Source organism: Scylla paramamosain, chromosome 9, assembly GCF_035594125.1.
Source record: "Scylla paramamosain isolate STU-SP2022 chromosome 9, ASM3559412v1, whole genome shotgun sequence".
NCBI classification, from domain to species: domain Eukaryota; kingdom Metazoa; phylum Arthropoda; class Malacostraca; order Decapoda; family Portunidae; genus Scylla; species Scylla paramamosain.
In genome coordinates this window covers 22,102,012-22,121,295 of record NC_087159.1, presented here as the reverse complement: position 1 = coordinate 22,121,295, position 19,284 = coordinate 22,102,012, and the positions used below count along the sequence as shown (strand labels likewise).

General features: G+C 37.6%; 1 protein-coding gene across 8 annotated transcripts in view; it reads right to left on the bottom strand.

Moving 5' to 3' along the window:
• LOC135103715 (mucolipin-3-like) overlaps positions 1-19,284 on the bottom strand; it is a 374,712-nt gene that overhangs the window by 37,925 nt on the left and 317,503 nt on the right. For all 8 annotated transcript variants that reach the window (XM_064010341.1, XM_064010342.1, XM_064010338.1 and 5 more), the window contains 3 exons: positions 17,715-17,828; positions 16,891-17,013; positions 7,252-7,458 (listed from right to left, as the gene is read on the bottom strand). In XM_064010341.1, the coding sequence (XP_063866411.1) occupies positions 7,252-7,458; positions 16,891-17,013; positions 17,715-17,828 (444 nt within the window). The remainder of the gene's footprint in view (positions 1-7,251; positions 7,459-16,890; positions 17,014-17,714; positions 17,829-19,284) is intronic.

Here is a 19,284-nt window from a genome sequence, read left to right as displayed (position 1 = left end):
GGCACTGTCTGAGATAGCAGCAAAAGTTTTCTTTACTTATGGAATTCCAGTGTTCCCCATCTCTTGCCAGATATTTTTTTTATAATGGGGGGCACTGCAATTCGGAAATTGATTTTTGAGGTCCCTTTGTTTATGGAGTCACTAATCTGGTTATATACTCTTTGGTTTACTTACCCTGGCCTTGGTTCTGTTATATTTCTTTGTTCTATCTTAACAATTACCACCTTTGCTTCACAATGGATTTCTATTCTCTTTGCTACGGCCTTGGTTTTTTCTGTCACGTCCCTAGGATCTGTCTCCCGGCTTGCCAGTGCTTCCTTAGAAGAGGATGGTCAGTTGTTGAGGCCACTCTAACACTTGATTCAGTGGTCTTGGTTAAAGGACTCAGCCCCTGCCCCAGGAATGCGGAACACCCATATCTCATGTCCTATTATTGGTGGGATTTCCCTGGGGGTGTTACTGTGGCACACTAATGCCATGCAAAATGTCGGTTTGGAAGCTTCCAGAACCTGGTCAACAATAAAGCCTGTCTTCCTTACTCAGGGCACCAAAATGATAATGTGGGAACTTTTTCGACCTTCACAGTCACCTTAAAGTCTCCAAGATAACACACAACCACAGAAAGCATCACTAAATATAATCATAAGTAACCTATAACTTAGCTGTAGTTTGGACTGGCTGGAGTCAGTGGTGAGTTGGTGTCACTGGGCATTCCAAGCCACTGGTTGGCCGTGTTTTCACAGCAAAGACAGACTAATTGCTGCTGTGCAGGTTCCCATGCTTCTATATTCTTAGCAACTTAGTGAATATTGTAAGTGTGGACTGTAAAGTGGTGAAGATACGACTTGAAAGGTGGCTAGCTGGCGATTGCTGTGTGAGTCAGGCAGTTTTGCTCCTTGTGGGCTCCTTGCCATGTCAAAACAATAGCCATCCATAATCTGCTCATCCCTAATTCCAATTTATTTATAATAGTAACTAATACTTAGTTTGTAGTATATTAACATTAATTTAATTTTACAATTCATATACAAATCACACCATAAACCAATAAGGCATTGGTATTGTGCGTGATAGTGGAAATTTTCACATCTACATTTGTCCAGTTTTCCTTAAAGTTGTGCACACTTGTTGCCAATACTACATCCTCACTTAGCTTGTTCCAAACTTCTATATTTCTCTGTGGAAAACTACATTTTTTAATGAAGATCACACAGCACTGTCTTTATTGTGCTGACATTGCAGAAAGGGGGTCATTGGTGTCCCTATTGCCGTTGCCACAAAGCACCAGGGTGTCTGATATTGATCCCTGTAATAACATGGCACTTTTATGACCAGCCTTTGTAAAGATTTCTCTGATCATCATCAGTTTCTTGGTCAGTAATCTCTCTTCAGTTGAATACAGTGACATAATTTCCTGCTCACAGATAAATTTACATTGTTCAAGCCCAGTAATTAAATGATCATGCATTTTTACCAAATAATCTATGACTATTTTTTCACCTGTGTTCATAATGTTGTCATTATCAATAAATACTGTCTTTGTCCTCTTCTGAACTATACATAATGTTAGCAATTTCTCCATTATTCAAGGAATCTAAAACAAGTGCATCATTATCAATATTCAAGATTTCTTCAATGTCAGCCTCCTGTAAGTTTTCTTACACTTACATGCTACATCAAGGTGATCTGAAAATACCACTGCTTTAACCATCTGCATTTCAGCCACACTTTCTTTCTCTCTCATCAAAATTCACCACAGATGCACAGTGGTCATTTAGCTGGTGACAAATACAGGTTGCTCTGGTGACATCCATCTGATACAAACATACCAGAGCAACTTTGACAGACAGTCACTGTGCTAACACTGCTGGTTTTGGCTGTTTGGCAACTAGTTATTCTTGAGGGTTAAATTAAAGCTTCTCTATTGATCATTTCTTCTAAAATATAATGACTTTCTTTATAAATCAGTTCTTCCTCGCAACTGTGAAGCACATGAGAACATGTGACATGTATGATAGGTCTCCACCAGACTTGTGGCATATGCCATGACCTTGGCAATATCAGAAAGCATTGTGCTGTGGTATACATATCAGAACCATTGTTATTATCTAAAAAAAAAAAAAAAAAGGAAAGAAAGAAAAATAATAAAGTATGCAGTGGACACCTGCTGAAACAGTAATTACAAGTAAGGTTTAAAGCACTGAAATGAGGGATGCTGTGAACTTATCAATGTCCAAGTTGTAACCTTAATGAATGTTTCCCTTTGTGTCTCAACTTGAGGGGATAGACAGCCTGCCCCTAAAGACAACTCTTCTTCACACAACTCTACAAGCTCCTAATACATACACACCCTCCCTTCAAAATCCAGAATTTCAATATGGCAACTCCTACACCAATCTCTGAGTTCCTGTCTGGGGAGAACACCATCTATGTCCCCAGGTTGGACTGCTTTTCTTCTGGTATCGAGCCTAAGTGTCTTGACACCTCCCTCAACTTTTCTTTATTAACTTCTGCAACATTTGTGGCTTTAGATCTAATTTTCAGTATGTGGAACACCACCTCTCCTCTACTGAACCTCATCTTTTCCTCACTGAAACACAGGTGTCTAAAGCAACTGACAGTAGCCCTCATCTGGTCTGTCCTACTTTCTCTATCCTCATCTTGAATCCAAAGCTGGATGTTCTGTCTATTGTTACATTAGAAGTAAGAAAGAGGAAGGAAAAACAAAGGGGTGGGGGAGAGAGAGAGAGAGAGAGAGAGAGAGAGAGAGAGAGAGAGAGAGAGAGAGAGAGAGAGAGAGAGAGAGAGAGAGAGAGAGAGAGAGAGAGAGAGAGAGAGAGAGAGAGAGAGAGAGAGAGTGTGTGGTGTGATGACTCATCCCCCAACTCCACATGCCTTGAGTTTATGTACTGAAGTGTTCCTCCCACCCTGTCTTAGCTTCCTTAAATTTTCTCCTATTTCCTCTCAATTCTGAGAGCTGAATCTAATAGTAAAAAAATAGAATAGTTGCACTCTACTATAAAATTATTAAATCCCACACAGCCCCTCTAATACGCCCATGATAAAAAGTAATTTTTTGTATTTTGGTGTTCGTTTTAGAGTGAGATAGTGAGTGCGGCGGGCAGAGTGAGTCAGCCTCTCACTCCTCCCCATTCCTTCCCCTTTCCATCTCCTCCCCCACCCAATCACATGAGCAACTAGAAGGTGAGACTGAGACAGCATGGACTGAGACATTCCCATGCTTCAGCTGGAGCTAAACCATTACCAGAGGTAGATGTGCTAAGAAAGCTAGTGGATTCGGAGGGATATCAGAGGGATTTACATCATAATTTTGGCAGGAAATTCACTGATGGTAGGCCCCCATCATATTGGATAGGATTAGCCCCACAGAAGGCTATCTGTTGTTGCTGCTCTCATTGAATTGAGGCAATAAGGTGCCTTGGTTGGCTTGGACTGAGAAAAAGGTAAGAGGGCCCTTGCCCATTCCTTTTTCTTGTTTGTGCAGTCCCTTTGGCTGAAAGCCATGTTCAGGATATATTTTCTGTAAGTGCCTTGTGGTTAACTTTCTTCCAATTCTCCTGACTTGCCACAGTGTAGGGGGCAGTCGGTCTTCTGAGAAACTGAAGATTGTTTAGCCCTAGGCTGGATGTCCAGAATATCTAATTGAGAGTGGGTGGCAACTATGATGATGGTTGCTCATTAAATATTCTGATCTATTAGTGTCTTTGTTTTCAAGTCTGTTCCATCCTCGCATGTGGCTGGCTGAGTCCTTTCCCAGTGTGTGTGTAAGAAATTGGCATTGTATTTTGTACTTTCCCTGTAAGCAGAGATAGGGTGGCAACCTCTGAGGCTTTACAGCTGTTTGCAACCAGTGAACTAACTGGATTTGTATTGTATGCACCCTGCACTAGGCTGCACAGGAGGCAGTCTAGAGAGGAGCTGACCCAAAGGAGTGGCAGCTGTTAGAGGGGCTGGAATAGGTTGTAACTCTATGTGCACAAGAAACTAACTTACTCTCATGCCCATGCTCTTGAATCTTCCAAATTTTCTGCAGTCTAGCTTTGACTGCACTCTCAAACTAAATTCATCTGTGCTGTACACCTTTCACATAACTTTTTTAACTAAAATAAACTCTTACATTTCAACTTCCAAAGTGGAGCTCATTCTGACTCTTCCCTTTCATGGAGATCTCCATTCCTGGAGACTTCAGTGTTCACCACCAGCTTTGGCTTTCCTCTCCCTTCACTGACTAACCTGGTGAACTAGCTTTTAACCTTGCTATCCTCCATGACCTAGAAGAACTAGTGAAACACCCTACTTGCATTCCTGAGTGTCTCAGAGATACACCCAACATTCTTGACTTTTTCATAACCTCAAGTCCTTCTGCTTATGCTGTCACTCTGTCTTCTCCATTGAGCTCCACTGATCACAACCTCCTATCTGTATCTTGTCCTATTACTCCAATCCCTCCTCAGGATCCTCCAAAGCAGAGGTGCCTGTGGCATTTTGTCTACCAATTTGGGGGACCTGAGAAGGTATTATTTTGAATTTCCTTAGAAATTCTATGTCAGAGACCTGTCTCTGTGTGCTGAGCACATAATAGAAGTGATAGTGTCTGACAGGGTGGCGTACATTCCTAACTCTTTCTCTCGCCCCAAATCTTCCAAATCTTGGTTTAATTCGACCTGTTCTCATGCTTTATATAATAAAAAGGTGGCCCACAAAATGTACTTGAGTTTTCCATCACCTGAATCTCATGCACTTCATATTTCTGTCTAGAATAATGTCAAGACTGTTCTAAAACTACCAAAAATTCCTTCATTAATAGAAAATGCCAAAAGCTTTCTAGATCTAACTGCCTTGTGACTTCTGGCACTTCAACAAAATATCTCTAATAACTTTACTTCACACCTTTCCCTCCTTCATATCAACCATCAACCTGAGGGCACTAGAGCCATCTCATCCCTGAAGCTGAACTATTCACTCAAACATACACTAAAAACTCTATCTTGAATGTTCCAGGGTTTGTTCCTCTCTCTGCTACCCTCCTACTACTTCATGCCAACGGTTAAGATCCTTTGTGATAATGTTTTCAATGCCCTTGCTGGACTTAACTCTTGGAAAGCTTATGGACCTGATGGAGTCCTTCCTATTGTTTCTTGAAACTGTTTCTGTTCTTGCACCTTGCCTAGTCAAACTGTTCCACCTCTGTCTATCAACATCTATCTTTCCTTATTGTGAAAAGTTTGCCTACATTCGATCTATTCCTAAAAAGGGTGACCATTCTAATTCCTCAAACTACCAACCTATTACTTTAATTTTTAGTATGGGTTCCATTGTGGCTGCACTACCATTGATTTTCTGGCTTTCCTTACTAAGTGTTAGTCATCCCATTTTAAGGATTTTGGTGAAACTTTTGCTGCTGACTTAGACATATTAAAAGCTTTTGATAGAGTCTGGCACAGAGCTTTGATTTACAAACTACCCTTCTACTACTTCTATAATTCTCTCTGTAACTTCGTCTCAAGTTTCCTTTCTGAAAGTTTCCTTTCTGAAACTTTGCTGCTGTGGTAGAAAGTCACTATTCTGCTCCCAAATCTATTAACAGTGGTGTTCCTCAAGGTTCTGTCCTGTCACCCAGTATCTTTCTATAATTCATCAATGATCTTCTAAGTCAAACTTCTTGTCCTATTCATTCCCATGCTGATGATACCATCATGCACTTTTCCATATCTTTGCAAAGACATCTAACCCTTTAGGAATTAAAAAGCAGGGAAGCTACAGAATGCCTAACATTAGATCTCTCATAGATTTCTGATTGGGGCATAGCAAACTTCGTATTTTTCAATGCCTCAAAAACTCAATTCCTCCATCAACTTGACACAACCTTCCAGATAACTATTCCCTCTTCTTCAGTGACACTCGACTGTTCTGCCTCTTCTACTATGAACATCTTCAGTCTGTCTTTTACAAATAATCTAAACTAGAAACTTCACATCTCATCTTCATCTAAAACAGTTTCTATTATATTAGGCATTTTGATTAATCTCAGCCAGTTTTTCTCTCCTCCCCCAGCTGCTAACTTTGTACAGGGGCCTTATCCATCCATGTATGGAGTATGCTTCACATGTAATGGGGTGGAGGTTGGGAGGGTTCCACTCACACCACTCTTTTAGTCAAGGTGGAGTCAAAAGCATTTCATTTTATCAACTCCTCTTCTTTAACTGACTGCCTTCATCCTCTATCTCTCATTTCTACAATGTTGCATCTTTTGCTATTTTCTACTGCTATTTTCATGCTAACTGCTCTTCAGATTTTGCTAACTGCCTGCCTCCCCTCCTTTGACCTTGCTGCACAAGACTTTTTACTTTCTCTTGCCCATATTCTGTCCACCTCTCTAATCAGTATTCTCATTCATTCCTTTCTCTGGTAAACTCTGAAACTCTCTGTCTGCTTCTGTATTTTCACCTTCCTATGACTTGAACTTTTCAAGAGGAAGGTTTCAAGACACTTATCCTCCAATATTTGATTATCCCATTTGACCTTTGGGAATAGGCACTCAGGTGTGCCTTGATTTTTTCATATTTTCATTGCCCTTGGCCAGTGGCCTTAAAAAAAAAAAATAATAATAATAATAATAAAAAAATAATAATAATAAATAGAAAAAATATAAATGGAGCAATAAATAGCATTGTATGAATATTATGCAGAAAAATTAGTACTGTGACAGACATGGCAGAGCACAGAGCAGACAAATCCTCAAGGCAGCCATACCTAAAAATCAGTATAAATTGTTTTTACTATAGCTTCCAGTGTTGTCACTCACACCTGTGGTACTCCATGAAAAAATAACTGCAGTTTTGAGAACTTTTCAAACTTTGGATATTTGGATTAGAGATGGGGGACATGTATTTAATGTCCCTCTTTTTCTGGCTGCCTTACTAAAGGAAGAGTTATTTTTCACTGGTAAACTATGTAGAGCTCTCTGCCTAGTTATTTTTTTTCTCTTTCTTAGAAACACTTAAAGAGTATCAAGACACCTCTGGAACTAAATAAGCCAGAACTTTTCTCTAAACTTGAGAAATTAGCAATCAAGAGGGATTTGTTTATTTATTCTATCTACCAATTTATTTATTTATTTAAAATTCCAGCCAGCCTTCTTAAAAAAAAAAAAACTACACTCCCAGATTCAACTAGTTCACATGACTAACTTAATGTCAAATGGTCATCATTTACTATTAGAGTACTAACCTTGATTGTCTCATAAGCATCCATTATGATGGCAATGAAGAGGCTGAGTATCACATAGATGAATAGAGAGATGAAGGAGTAGAGGTAGATGCGGGAGAACCACCAAACCATAGGATCCTTGCCCGAGGTAGAGGAAAATGTTGCAAACATGTCATCTCCATTTATGAGAGAGTAGAGGCACTCCATTGTAGATGAGAATGAACGGAACTGTGGAGCAGAACATATGGTTTTCAGTGTCTGTTTTAATAAACAAAATATTTGAAAAAAAATTACACAACATATCTAAAAAATAAAATGTTTTGATATTAGTAATAATACTAAAAACTTTTTTTTTTTTGTGAGAATGATACATCCAAAGTTTCAAGGCTATATTCAAATGCTTACCATTCTTTCCCATCATATGCAATCATTTTATCTTGCTCTCTAGAAATCCTTCTTTTATCTTATCATTCTTTCCTATCATATGCAACCACTTTTCTTGACTACAGATGTCCTTCTTTCATCTAACACTCTTTATCCTGTCCATCTATTCTATTCATGGTCTTCCCATCTTTCACATCTGATCCAATAACAATTACCAAGCACTCTTATGTTTTTTTAACATATAAAAAAATTTTAACACTCCTTACTGTAGTTGACTACATAATTGCTTCAAACATCAGGCCCAGTTCACACTAGTCTATTTTTATGGATTTTGTCTCCATTTACTGTCCAACAATGATGTCATAAAAATGGAGTCTGTACTGAGCATTATCCATTGTTTGTCAACATGGCTGTACGGAGAAGAGATGTCCTCGACAAAGAATCTGTGTACTTCTTGCCACCTTGCTGCTTGCAACTAACAAAGAGAGGCCAGTGAGGTGGAGAAGAGTGTCATTTATTGCACAGCAGAGAAATATAAGTAACTACACACTAGTGAATCCTACAAGGCACTGTGGGGGCAGGAGTGTCTGCTGTATCAATCAATGCACACTGTGGTGGGGAGGAAGGTTATTATACTAGTATTTTCTGGTTGCCAGTTACTAATACACTGTCATAACCACAGCTGCTGAGTGAGGCCTTTTGGATTCCTGCAGTTTGCGGAGCTGAAATCTGTTCAGTCCATCCATGTGCTTGTGTTTACATAGCTTTGTGGTGTTGCCACACCTCTCGGTGGGACCAAGGTCACTCTTCTTTTTCCACGAAGTGTAAAATGTTTAATTTACAATAAAGCATTATTACATCACAAAGCTGTAATTCAAAAATGTTTTATCATGTACTTGACTACCATAGAACATTAAAAATATTAGTATGCACAACACTGTCTCTGTCTCTTTGTACAAAGTTAAACTGGGTTCATCTCTTCCGCTCAACGGCGTCCGTTCAAGCAGAGGTAGAAATGGAACCTGGTTCCCACTGCAGTTGCTTGAACAGAAACAGTGGTGACATCACTGTTGAATGGTATACGGAGATGGAATCCATATGAACAGACTAGTGTAAACCAGGCCTTAGTTTTCCTCTGAATTTTTCTTACTCTATCCACACAGTTTGAAGTCTCTATGCTAAACTCTGCCCCCTTCTTTCTCTTCCATTTCAGTGCGGTAAGTGATAAATATACTCTTGCCACTTTGCCAAACTTCTTATACTTGAGATGCTTTCTGTCACATTATCAACTGGCATTGCCTTAGGATGATTTTTTTGTAAATATCAATATGAGAACAATAGTTATGTCAAAGCAACAACCCTTCAGATAACTGTGGAAACAAATGATATATATACCAGTGGGGCATGTGAAATTTTCATGTACATACAAAAATACATACATACATACATAAATACAAAGGATGTCTGAGAAAGTGGAAAAAAAAAAGACCAATATCACAAAAGTAGGAAACACATGAACCTCAGTAAAATCATGAACACCTCAAGGAAGCCATAGGTTAACATTGGATTCAGATTCCATGGGCCAACAACATAGGTTACCATTTGTGAAAGCATCACATCGTACTAATGTGAGGACAAGATGAATTATTATATGATTAATTACATAATTGCCTCAATATCACAGTTGGTGCATTATATATATTGCCTCTGGTAACTATTGATTAGTGGTTACCTCCCTGCTGTACAAATTGTGAAAAAAAAAAAAAAAGGAATAAGAATAATGGGAAAAAGGATGGTTATGAGATTTGATATATCAAATTCCACTATTTTGTCCTTAAATCAGTTTATACATATGGTAAATAAAAATACTAATCCCTACAATTTATCCTTGTTTATCTTAACTTTGAACTTAAAAGCTAAAACAGTAGAAATGGAAGAAAAAAATCCCTTAATATTTATGCATATGCAGCAGAAGTTAGGCTGGATCATACTAAAGTAGAAACCTGGTGTAAATCAAATTAAATTCAATATAAGTTGTATTAAACTCAATTCAGATAAAAAAAAAAAAATTGTTTAAACCAAGAGTCACCTGTACTGGACACTTGGATCACAGATGAGTAATTTACATTTATCCCACCCAATGGGACATTATGGTGGAAGTCTATATGGGATATGAATAATTAACTCCATTGCCAAGTGCAGTAAACAGTGGTTAAAGTGAAGTGGTGAATGCAAGAAGTTGAGAAATAAGAGGCAGTACCTGTACAAGGGAGCAAGTGAGCAAGCACCGAGCTGGCATCTTTATAAAACTTTGCAGACAAATGAAAGCAATACTCACCCACTTCACAGAGACAGCCTGCGAGCTCACTTAACAAAGCCTGCAGTTTGACACAATATACACATTATCATGCTCAAGTTGCAGATCACATTATTTGGTGTATTTCTAATGGTTACACCACATGGCACAAATAACAGACAACTCACAAACAAATTTTCTAAATTCATCTTGATTTCCTTGCTCTTGTCTTTCCTCTCAACCCTGCACTGGCTTAGTTGGTACTGCGTATGTTTTAAAATGCTGTTATGCAGGTACTGTGACTGCATTATATCACATAGTAATTAGTCCTGTGGCAGGTATTTTATTCACCATTGTATTACTGACTGTTATGTTTATTGTACTAAATGCAAATTAATTGTCATATTAATGTGCAACCAAATAAGACTTTATGCATGACACATTTGTACTGCACGTAGTGCCACTAATTCAAATGGCCTGTGTAGTTTGGAATCAGTCAGTGTGTAGTCCTCTGCGAGGGTATGAAAAGCAGCAGGGGAGCTGCCACATTAGTTCTACCTTCATCATGGCATCAGACAGGTGCACGGATTGCGATTTTGGTCTATTTGACTTTTCTTGTGCTACAGTGATTTGTACATCTTAATTTTGTGAATACTTCCAAATCATTCTTGTCAATGTGGTGTGCTGATGCAATATTAGGTTAGATTAGTATCCATAAGGAGGATGCAAGGTGGGGCAAAGCCCTGGCTAGTTTAGGTTAGGTTAGGTAATGTTAGGTTACTTTAGATTCCTTAAGGAGGGTCCAGGGAGAGCAAAGCCCCCTGGCTAATTTAGGTTAGGTTGGGTTAGTGACCTTAAGGGAGCATCCAGGAGGACCTGAAGCCTCCCTGCTTAGGTTATGTTAGGATAGCCTAGAATTTCCTGTTTTCGAAATATGCCATTTCTCATCACTAGATTTTTTTTTTTCAGAAATGTCAAAAATGCCTCATTTTGGCAAGTGTGCTAAGTGAGGATGTAGTATTGACAAGTGTGCACAACTTTAAGGAAAAACTGGACAAGTGTGTTAAGTGAGGATGTAGTATCAACAATAAGTGTTTAACTGTTAAATTTGTGCACAAATTTAAGGAAAATTCAACAAGTGTGCTAAGTGAAGATGCAGTATCAACAAGTGTGCACAACTTTAAGGAAAAATTGGGAAAGTATAGATATGTAGACAGGACCACATGAGTGTAGCTCAGGCCCTGTAAATTACAACTAGGTATATACACACTAACGAGGCCATGGTGCAGACAAGATGTGTCTTGGGAAGTCGCAGAGAGTGTACTTTTCTGTATCCCCACACGTGTGATCTACTGCAGTGTTCTTAACTAGGATGTGCTGTAGGGTGGGGGAGCTATCTTAGAGTGTACTGTCCAGAAACAGCTGTAAAAATTGACCAATGAAAAGTCCCAAGTGACCTGATGTGAACAAAGATGGTGTGGCAATGACACTGGAATATCAAGTCATTTCGCCCACATGCCATTTCGCCACAAGTCAATTCGTTCACACAATGGAGTCAATTTGTCCACACAATAAACTCATTTCACCCACCGTGTGGAGTCATTTCTCCCAGGTTACTTCTTTTTTGTTAACTGCATGTGGCCTCTCCTATTAAAATAGGAGAGGCTACATTCTTGAGAGAATGGGAAATGTACTGGGCACATCAATTTCAGTAGGCATTTTCAAATTTTTTTTTACAATCATACTCATCATATTTTTATGAGGACTTACTAGATGAAGCATTACTGCATTAAGATATTGCCAAAATAAAGTCTCAATTATTATACACACACACACACACACACACACACATATATATATATATATATATATATATATATATATATATATATATATATATATATATATATATATATATATATATATATATACGAGTATATAAAGATGAACTGGCACCTTTCTTCCCATTCTCTCAAGAATGTGGCTTTTTGGATTGGGAGTTCATGGTTCATTTATCTTGTTTGTTAACTGTGCCTTTCACTTGAGAGTATGCGATTCATTTACCTCTCATTTCTAAACTGCGCCTTCCAACTGGGAGTTTGTGGCTTATTTACCTCTTGCTTGTTAACTGTGTCTTTCAATTGGAAGTGTGCAATGGTCAAATGTAATATACTGGCAGTGTAGTGTCTGCCCTAAAAGTAACCCCTGCAAGGCAGTAGTTACCCAGAGAAATGGAAAATTTGTAAAGAGCAACTTATGTCACAACCATACAGCACCAATAGGCTCTGCTATCACCACTAAAGTAACTGGCAGTACAAGACCTATTTAAACCAGTGTCTGTTTTAGTGGATCACGTTCTTCTACAAGAGATGGGAAATGCACTATGCCTTAGTCTGCCTAAGCCCAAACAGTGAACAGGCTGAGACCTGACAGAACCAACAGACCTTAAATTTGAACTTGATGGAGCTTATATTCCAGATAATTTCTTTAGAGCTGATGTAGAGATTTGTGAATGCTGCCACCTGATCCTCGCAGCCACACTACAAATAGGATATCTAACCAAGGCAAAATCATGGCACAATGATGGCACATTAAAGTTGTGCATGCACCCACTTACACAGCTAATGACAGTCAATACCTTTGTGAGGTCAGAGGACTATGCAAAACAGGTGCCCTCATTGTTTGTCATAATGTCTGGCAGAAAGAAGAGTGATTACTGAAAGGTCTTCCAAGAACTTTTAGCCAGTCTGTCAAATGAGCTCTCTGTTCAACACAAAACATTTAATTATAAGATAAAGAATTTTGAAAGTATTGCCTGAGTTTTTGTCTAACACTGAGCTTAAGGGACACATTTTCCATTGGACACAGGCTACATGGAGAAAAGTTTGGAAATTTAATTATACAAAAGTTTACTCATTGTCTCCTGATAATGTATACACATGTGGGTGGGACTTTATTTTTTATTCCTTTTCTTAATATAGGTTCAAGAGGTTGGTCTCCAGCAGGCCTACATACATGATGACAGAATGTACAGATACCTGCTTAAGGTGATGGGTCTTCCTTTTCTGACCAAGGAACATATAGCTCCTATGTTTGAGCATCTCTATCAATTAGCCACCGCAGCCCAATTACAAACTATAGTACAGTATATTTCAAGAACATGGATCACAGCTCCACAAAGCCAATTTCTAGCTGGAGTATTTTCAATCAGTCTGTGCGTACTAATAATGACATTGAAGGATGGCACAATAGACTAAATAAACATGCTGTAGGTAGATACAACCTCTAATTTTATCTCCTTGTAGACCTCCACAATGAGGCTGCATTAACATCTGTATTCATAAGACCAGTATCTGAAAAAAAGCTACAAAGGATCCAGTGGAAAAGGTATAAGGATTTTGCAGGATAGAATAATTGCTCTTTGGGATGAGTATGTGAAAGGTGAGAAGTCATCATATCAACTGCTGAAAGCTTGTGCTCATCTCAATGGCCAGGTGTGCAGCTGAATATTGCCTGTATTTTTTAAATGTTTAATATTTTAAATGTTAAATGGCTTTATATGAATTTAAGTTTTATAGGTTATATATTTAGGTTTTAAAGACAGTCTGCAGCAAAATATTGTCTGTATTTTTAAATGTTTAAATGTTTTAAATGTTAAATGACTAAGTGTATTTGTTTTATAGGTTATATATTTATGTTTTAAAGACTTTACATTTAAGTAGGTTTTAAAGTTTTAATTCCATATCAGTATTCAATGCATAACACATAACACATAACCTTTCATAACCTTTCTTTTCAAATTCTTTTCCTTTCTTGATAAAAGCCCTGATGAAACATGTTGGCGAACTGACTTTACCTAGGGCAAAGTGACTCGTACATGTGGGTGAATTGTCTCTTACATGTGGTGATATGTCTCATGAGTGAATTGATGTGAGGGTGAAATGACTATAAACTGACTCTGGTAGGCAGGAGATCTAGTGGCCATGATATAGATTTTTCTGGCTTTGGAGAAGAGGAGCAACTGGCAAGTAAACTGATTTATAAGAGAGTGCTAGCAATGGAAGAAATAATAAGTGAGTTATTGGAAAAGGTGGGAAAAATGGAAGTTAGACAGAGAGTTGTGGAGGAGGATAACAAGTCTTTGAAACTTCAATGCGAGAAATATGAAAAGATATTGATCAAATATGAAGAAAAAGTTGCGGTGAACAGCAAGAATGTAAAGAAATTAAGAGAGAACAGAACCAGTGGAAGATTGAAAGAGAGGAATAAAAGGAAAGTTTTAAAGAAATTCTGGAGAAACTGATAAAGAAAAAACAGAGAAGTCAGTGGTGAAGGTTATGAATGAAAAGGGAGGGTTGGTGAGAAATAAGGTACAGAAAAAGAAATGTGTTGTAATATTTGGGATTAAAGGAAAAGTTCTACCGATATGACATGTGAGAAAAACAAGAAAGGAGTCTGGCAGCTGATTTAGTTAAAGAGGCTCAAAACAGAGGAAATAATATTCATGAGGAAATCAAAGTAGTCTGAATAGGAAAATATACCAAAAGAGGGCAGTGATCACTGAAAGTCAAGTTTAGGTTGCAGAAGTGGTGGCTGGAGCTCAAAAGTTTTCTAGCAAAGAGGAGATGAGGAATATATGGATCAGGAAAGATTTAAACGAGGAAGAAAGAGCAAAAATGAACAATGAAGCCAAGGAAAAAATATGAGAGCAGGTCAGAAGCAGAGAAAAAGAGATTCTGTTGGAGGGTTATGGACATGAGGTTAATGATACTTCAGGGTAAGGAAGATGGAAGGAATGAAATGAAGGTGTCATACACTTAATCCTAACTGGTTAATTTCATCACAGCTGGAGTTAAATGATATATAAGAAAAAAACAAATCAGACATAATGAGAATAGATGAAATGAAGTTAAGTTATAAATTAGTGTCCCTGGATATTAGCAGTGGGAAATATAATGTATAATGGAGGGGGAGTGATGAATTTAGTAAGGAAAGCCTTAAAGAGTTGAAGAAGTTAGCTATGGGAAAGGAATTGCCAAAATTATACAAGTGGGGATGAAATGAGAAGGGGAAAAGGAGGAGATTTTGCTGTGGTGTATGTTCGACCTAATACAAGATCCTTGAGCAATGAAGTTTATGAGCCTGTGATGAAGGATACAAATGAGGGAATGGCAGAACTTATTAGCAAAAGTGACAATTTAACAATGATAGGAGATTTTAATTGTAAAGAGATGTGTTGGGAGGAGCGGACAACAGAAGGTGGTGAAAAATCATAGGGAAATATGTTACTACAGATGGCAATGGACAACACACAGATGCAATGGTAAAAAAAAAACACAAGATTTCAAGGGACTGATATATCATCAAGGCTAGACCTAGTGTTTACTAAAGAGCCAGAAATAATAAAAGGAATAAAATGTTAAAGCCCACTTTCATAGTTTCTTCTCTCCATTCTTATTATCTCAATGTACTTGTTTCTAACAGCAGTATATTCCTCCCATCTGCTCTCAGTTTTCCTCTTCTTCCATCTATTTCAAGCATTTGACTTATAATTTCTAGCCTCTTTGCATTTTGTATTGAACCATTCTTTACCCTTTCTATATCTCACTTCTCCTCTTGGTACAAATTTCTCCACAGTAGAATTGTATATCCTTATAAATTCATCCCATTTTTTTTCTGAACAACTTCAGCACCTTCAAAGTCTTTCCAGCCCACGGCAACAAAGACTTTTTTAAAATTTTTGAAAGTCAGCTTTACTATATTTAAATTTTTTCACCTTATAATTTTCATCACTGATTACATTTTCATTTTTCAAGTTAAATTCCATCAACGCATGATCACTTTTACCTAGAGGGCTATCATAGTGTATAGTTTCAATAATTTCCATGCCCCTTGTATACACTAAATAAAGTCTTGATGGTTTATCTCTTCCACTAACTCTGGTATCACAATCAACCCACTGAATCATCAAGTCTTCCACCACCCAGTTCACTAGTCTATTACTCCATGAGTTCTCACTTCCAGTAGTTGTCAATATCTCCCAATTTATCTCCTTACAATTAAAATCACCATCAATAACTACATCACTACTTTCTATCACTATCTTTTCAAGACCTTTTAAGACATCTACCAACATCTCTTTGTGCTCTTCTTTTCACCAAGCATTGGTCATAGGTGGCACATACACTCCTACATAATTCATTATCCTTCCATTTCCACTGATAATCATCACTTGTAGAATTTCAGACTTGTCTTCACTTTTTATTACCTTTTGTTCTGTTTAACAATTAATTTAACTGCATTTCAGTTGACATTAATCCATTTACATTAGTATAACATACCTTTCTTACTGTTTGATGTATCATTTCTTTATTCTCATATCTCTTATTCTCCACAAAAACTTCTCCTCCGTTCATTATTCATTTGTTGTTTAGCCTCATTTACTAGCTCCTTTTGCTTCAACCTTTCAGTCTCATTCATATCCCTGTTTATTCATACATTCTTATTTTTTTCATCTCCAGACAACCTCTAAGACCCATTAATTACTTCTGCTGCTTGTACCTGTGTTGCAAACCTCATTCTTATGGGTCTTATTTTTTCTTCTTCATATTTCCAAATTCTAAGGAACTCTTCCACTTGCTTTACTACCTGGCTTTCTTCAATTGTCACTTCCTTCATTAAGTTATTTAACAGGTTCTTTTCCTTTTCCTCTCTCTGAATTCTGCTTATTATTTTTTCTTCCTTTAAACCAAATACAATTACTTGTTTATATTTTTCTACAGTGTCTCTCACTAACTTTTTCTCTTCTTTAATAAAATTTACCACTTTCTGTCTGAGGTTTTGTTTCTTATTTTCTTGTTCTATTATTTTCTTGTGTGTGTGTGTGTGTGTGTGTGTGTGTGTGTGTGTGTGTGTGTGTGTGTGTGTGTGTGTGTGTGTGTGTGTGTGTGATGTAGAATGATATAACAGTTAAAATTTACCTTGAAGTGATATGGTCCCAGAACCAGCCATCCACATAAGCAGTACCCAGCAAACACCATCAGAAGGCAAATGGAATAGCGCAACACATTGGGGATGCACTTCTTCAGGGTTAAAATCAGCACCTGAAACAAACCATAACGGTTTCACATTCAAAACATTCTGTTTATTAAACTGAAATCATCCACCCAATATGATTTATGGTTCTCTTGTTGGTTGCTGGTGGTCAACTTCATCCTGTATGCAATTATTAATCTCTATGGCTCTACTTGTGATGATTCAACTAAAGTGTAGTGTATGGATAATGCACAGGTAATTTTAGGTCACTGAATAAAATAAAAAGTCACCCTTCAATGGAAGATGAATGCAGGTTTCTGTATCCATCAGTTAGTGAGGTGCTTCTTGTACTTGGTGTTATGAACTAAATATATTTTTATCCATGTTCTCATAAACATTAATGAGATGAGTGTTCATAAATAAATCTATTTCTGTTGAGATTAAAATTGATTATGTATTAAACAAAATGCATGAAACAAAACATCTGTCTTCTGTTCTCTGTTACTGCCACCTAATCTTACACCATAAAAGAGAGAGAGAGAGAGAGAGAGAGAGAGAGAGAGAGAGAGAGAGAGAGAGAGAGAGAGAGAGAGAGAGAGAGAGAGAGAGAGAGAGAGAGAGAGAGAGAGAGAGAGAGAGAGAGAGAGAGAGAGAGAGAGAGAGAGAGAGAGAGAGAGAGAGAGAGAGAGCCTTGACATAAGAATCTCCTCTGTTTCTGTCTAAACATCTACTATAACAAAACTGTCCTTTTTTTAGGAGTATGACTTACATTATATGTAGTAAAGAATCCAAGATAGCGCAGACATCCAAACCACACCAGTAGGTTGCCCAGCCCAAGGAAGAGAGAGCATACATTCCAGGTGTCTAAGTATCCTTCATAATTCTGGAGGATTAAGGAGTGGTAAATCAATCATATTTAATGTATAAAAGATATTTATGAAAATTAAATTGGTCAATAACCTATTACTAATAAAACATGCCTTTTATAATCCAACAGTTAAACATATAATTATCAACCATGCTTCTATCTGATCACATTTATAATACAAGAATGAATTTTTAGGAACACCAAATTTCAATCCTATGATTGCAATATATATATATATATATATATATATATATATATATATATATATATATATATATATATATATATATATATATATATATTGCAATCATAGGATTGAAATTTGGTGTTCCTAAAAATTAATTCTTGTGTATATATATATATATATATATATATATATATATATATATATATATATATATATATATATATATATATATATATATATATATATATAGTTATGCACAGGGAGATAGAGTTGAAATAGTGAGAAGAAAAATAACGAACAGAGAAGTGGGAAGGAGAAAGATAAAAGAAAGAGAAGAGGTGGAGATAGCAAGAAAAGGACAAGTAGCTGACACATCCAGCTGCATTGGGAGTTTACAGTAAAACTTATATAAATGAGAAGCTGATCTTCCCCACTCAATTTACTCCACTCCCATTCCTTCTTGACAGTTGAAATTTATTAAGCAGAGGGTGTGGTGGGGGTGGGAGGCAAGCCTCTTACCCCCAGTTCTCCACTCCTCTCTTTTCTTTCCCAATTTCCCCCACCCCCCACCCCCAATCATACTAGTTAGCGGCCATTGGCTGGGGAGCTTCAGTAGCAGACTGGACACCATAGAGGGTAGATGTGGCGTAGAAATAGAAGCATGCTAATACCAAATAAGTAGGGTATATTATTATTTTACACCTGGGGGTGGGATTACTGCATTATGTATTATACTGAGTACTAGTTAGGCACCATGGGAGGCCAGTATTTGGACAATTCTAATTACTATTTCAAGGGTGTGTCAGGACCTTTGTACCTCAGTACTCCTGCAGGATAGATAAGTGGCTCCACCTGAAGTCTGTATGGTCTGACTGTCCATCATATTTGCACCAGTATTCTGATGGGAGCTGACACTGTTCTCTCCTAAGTGCAGTGTCTTGTTAAGGGTTTTGTGTGTGTCTGAGTGTTGTGAGTGTAGTGTCATGTGTTCATTATATGCTACTGGTCTCTGGGCCACAACTGCAAGTGGAACAGATCAGAGGACTATATTGTGTTTAAGCTAGTCTACAGCTGTCTACTTTCTTCTTGGATTTCCACCAATTTTATAGGTGGGAATCTTTCTTCTGGAAGACTGTAGATAGACTTCTCTCTGGCCATAGAGAGTAATATTTCTGCTGGAGAGTGGATGGCTTTTGTTACTGTGGGCAGTTTGTCTAGCAGGTATATCACCCTCACCCTCCCTAGAATGTAGCTGATTAATTCTTTTCAGCTTGGAGAACTATG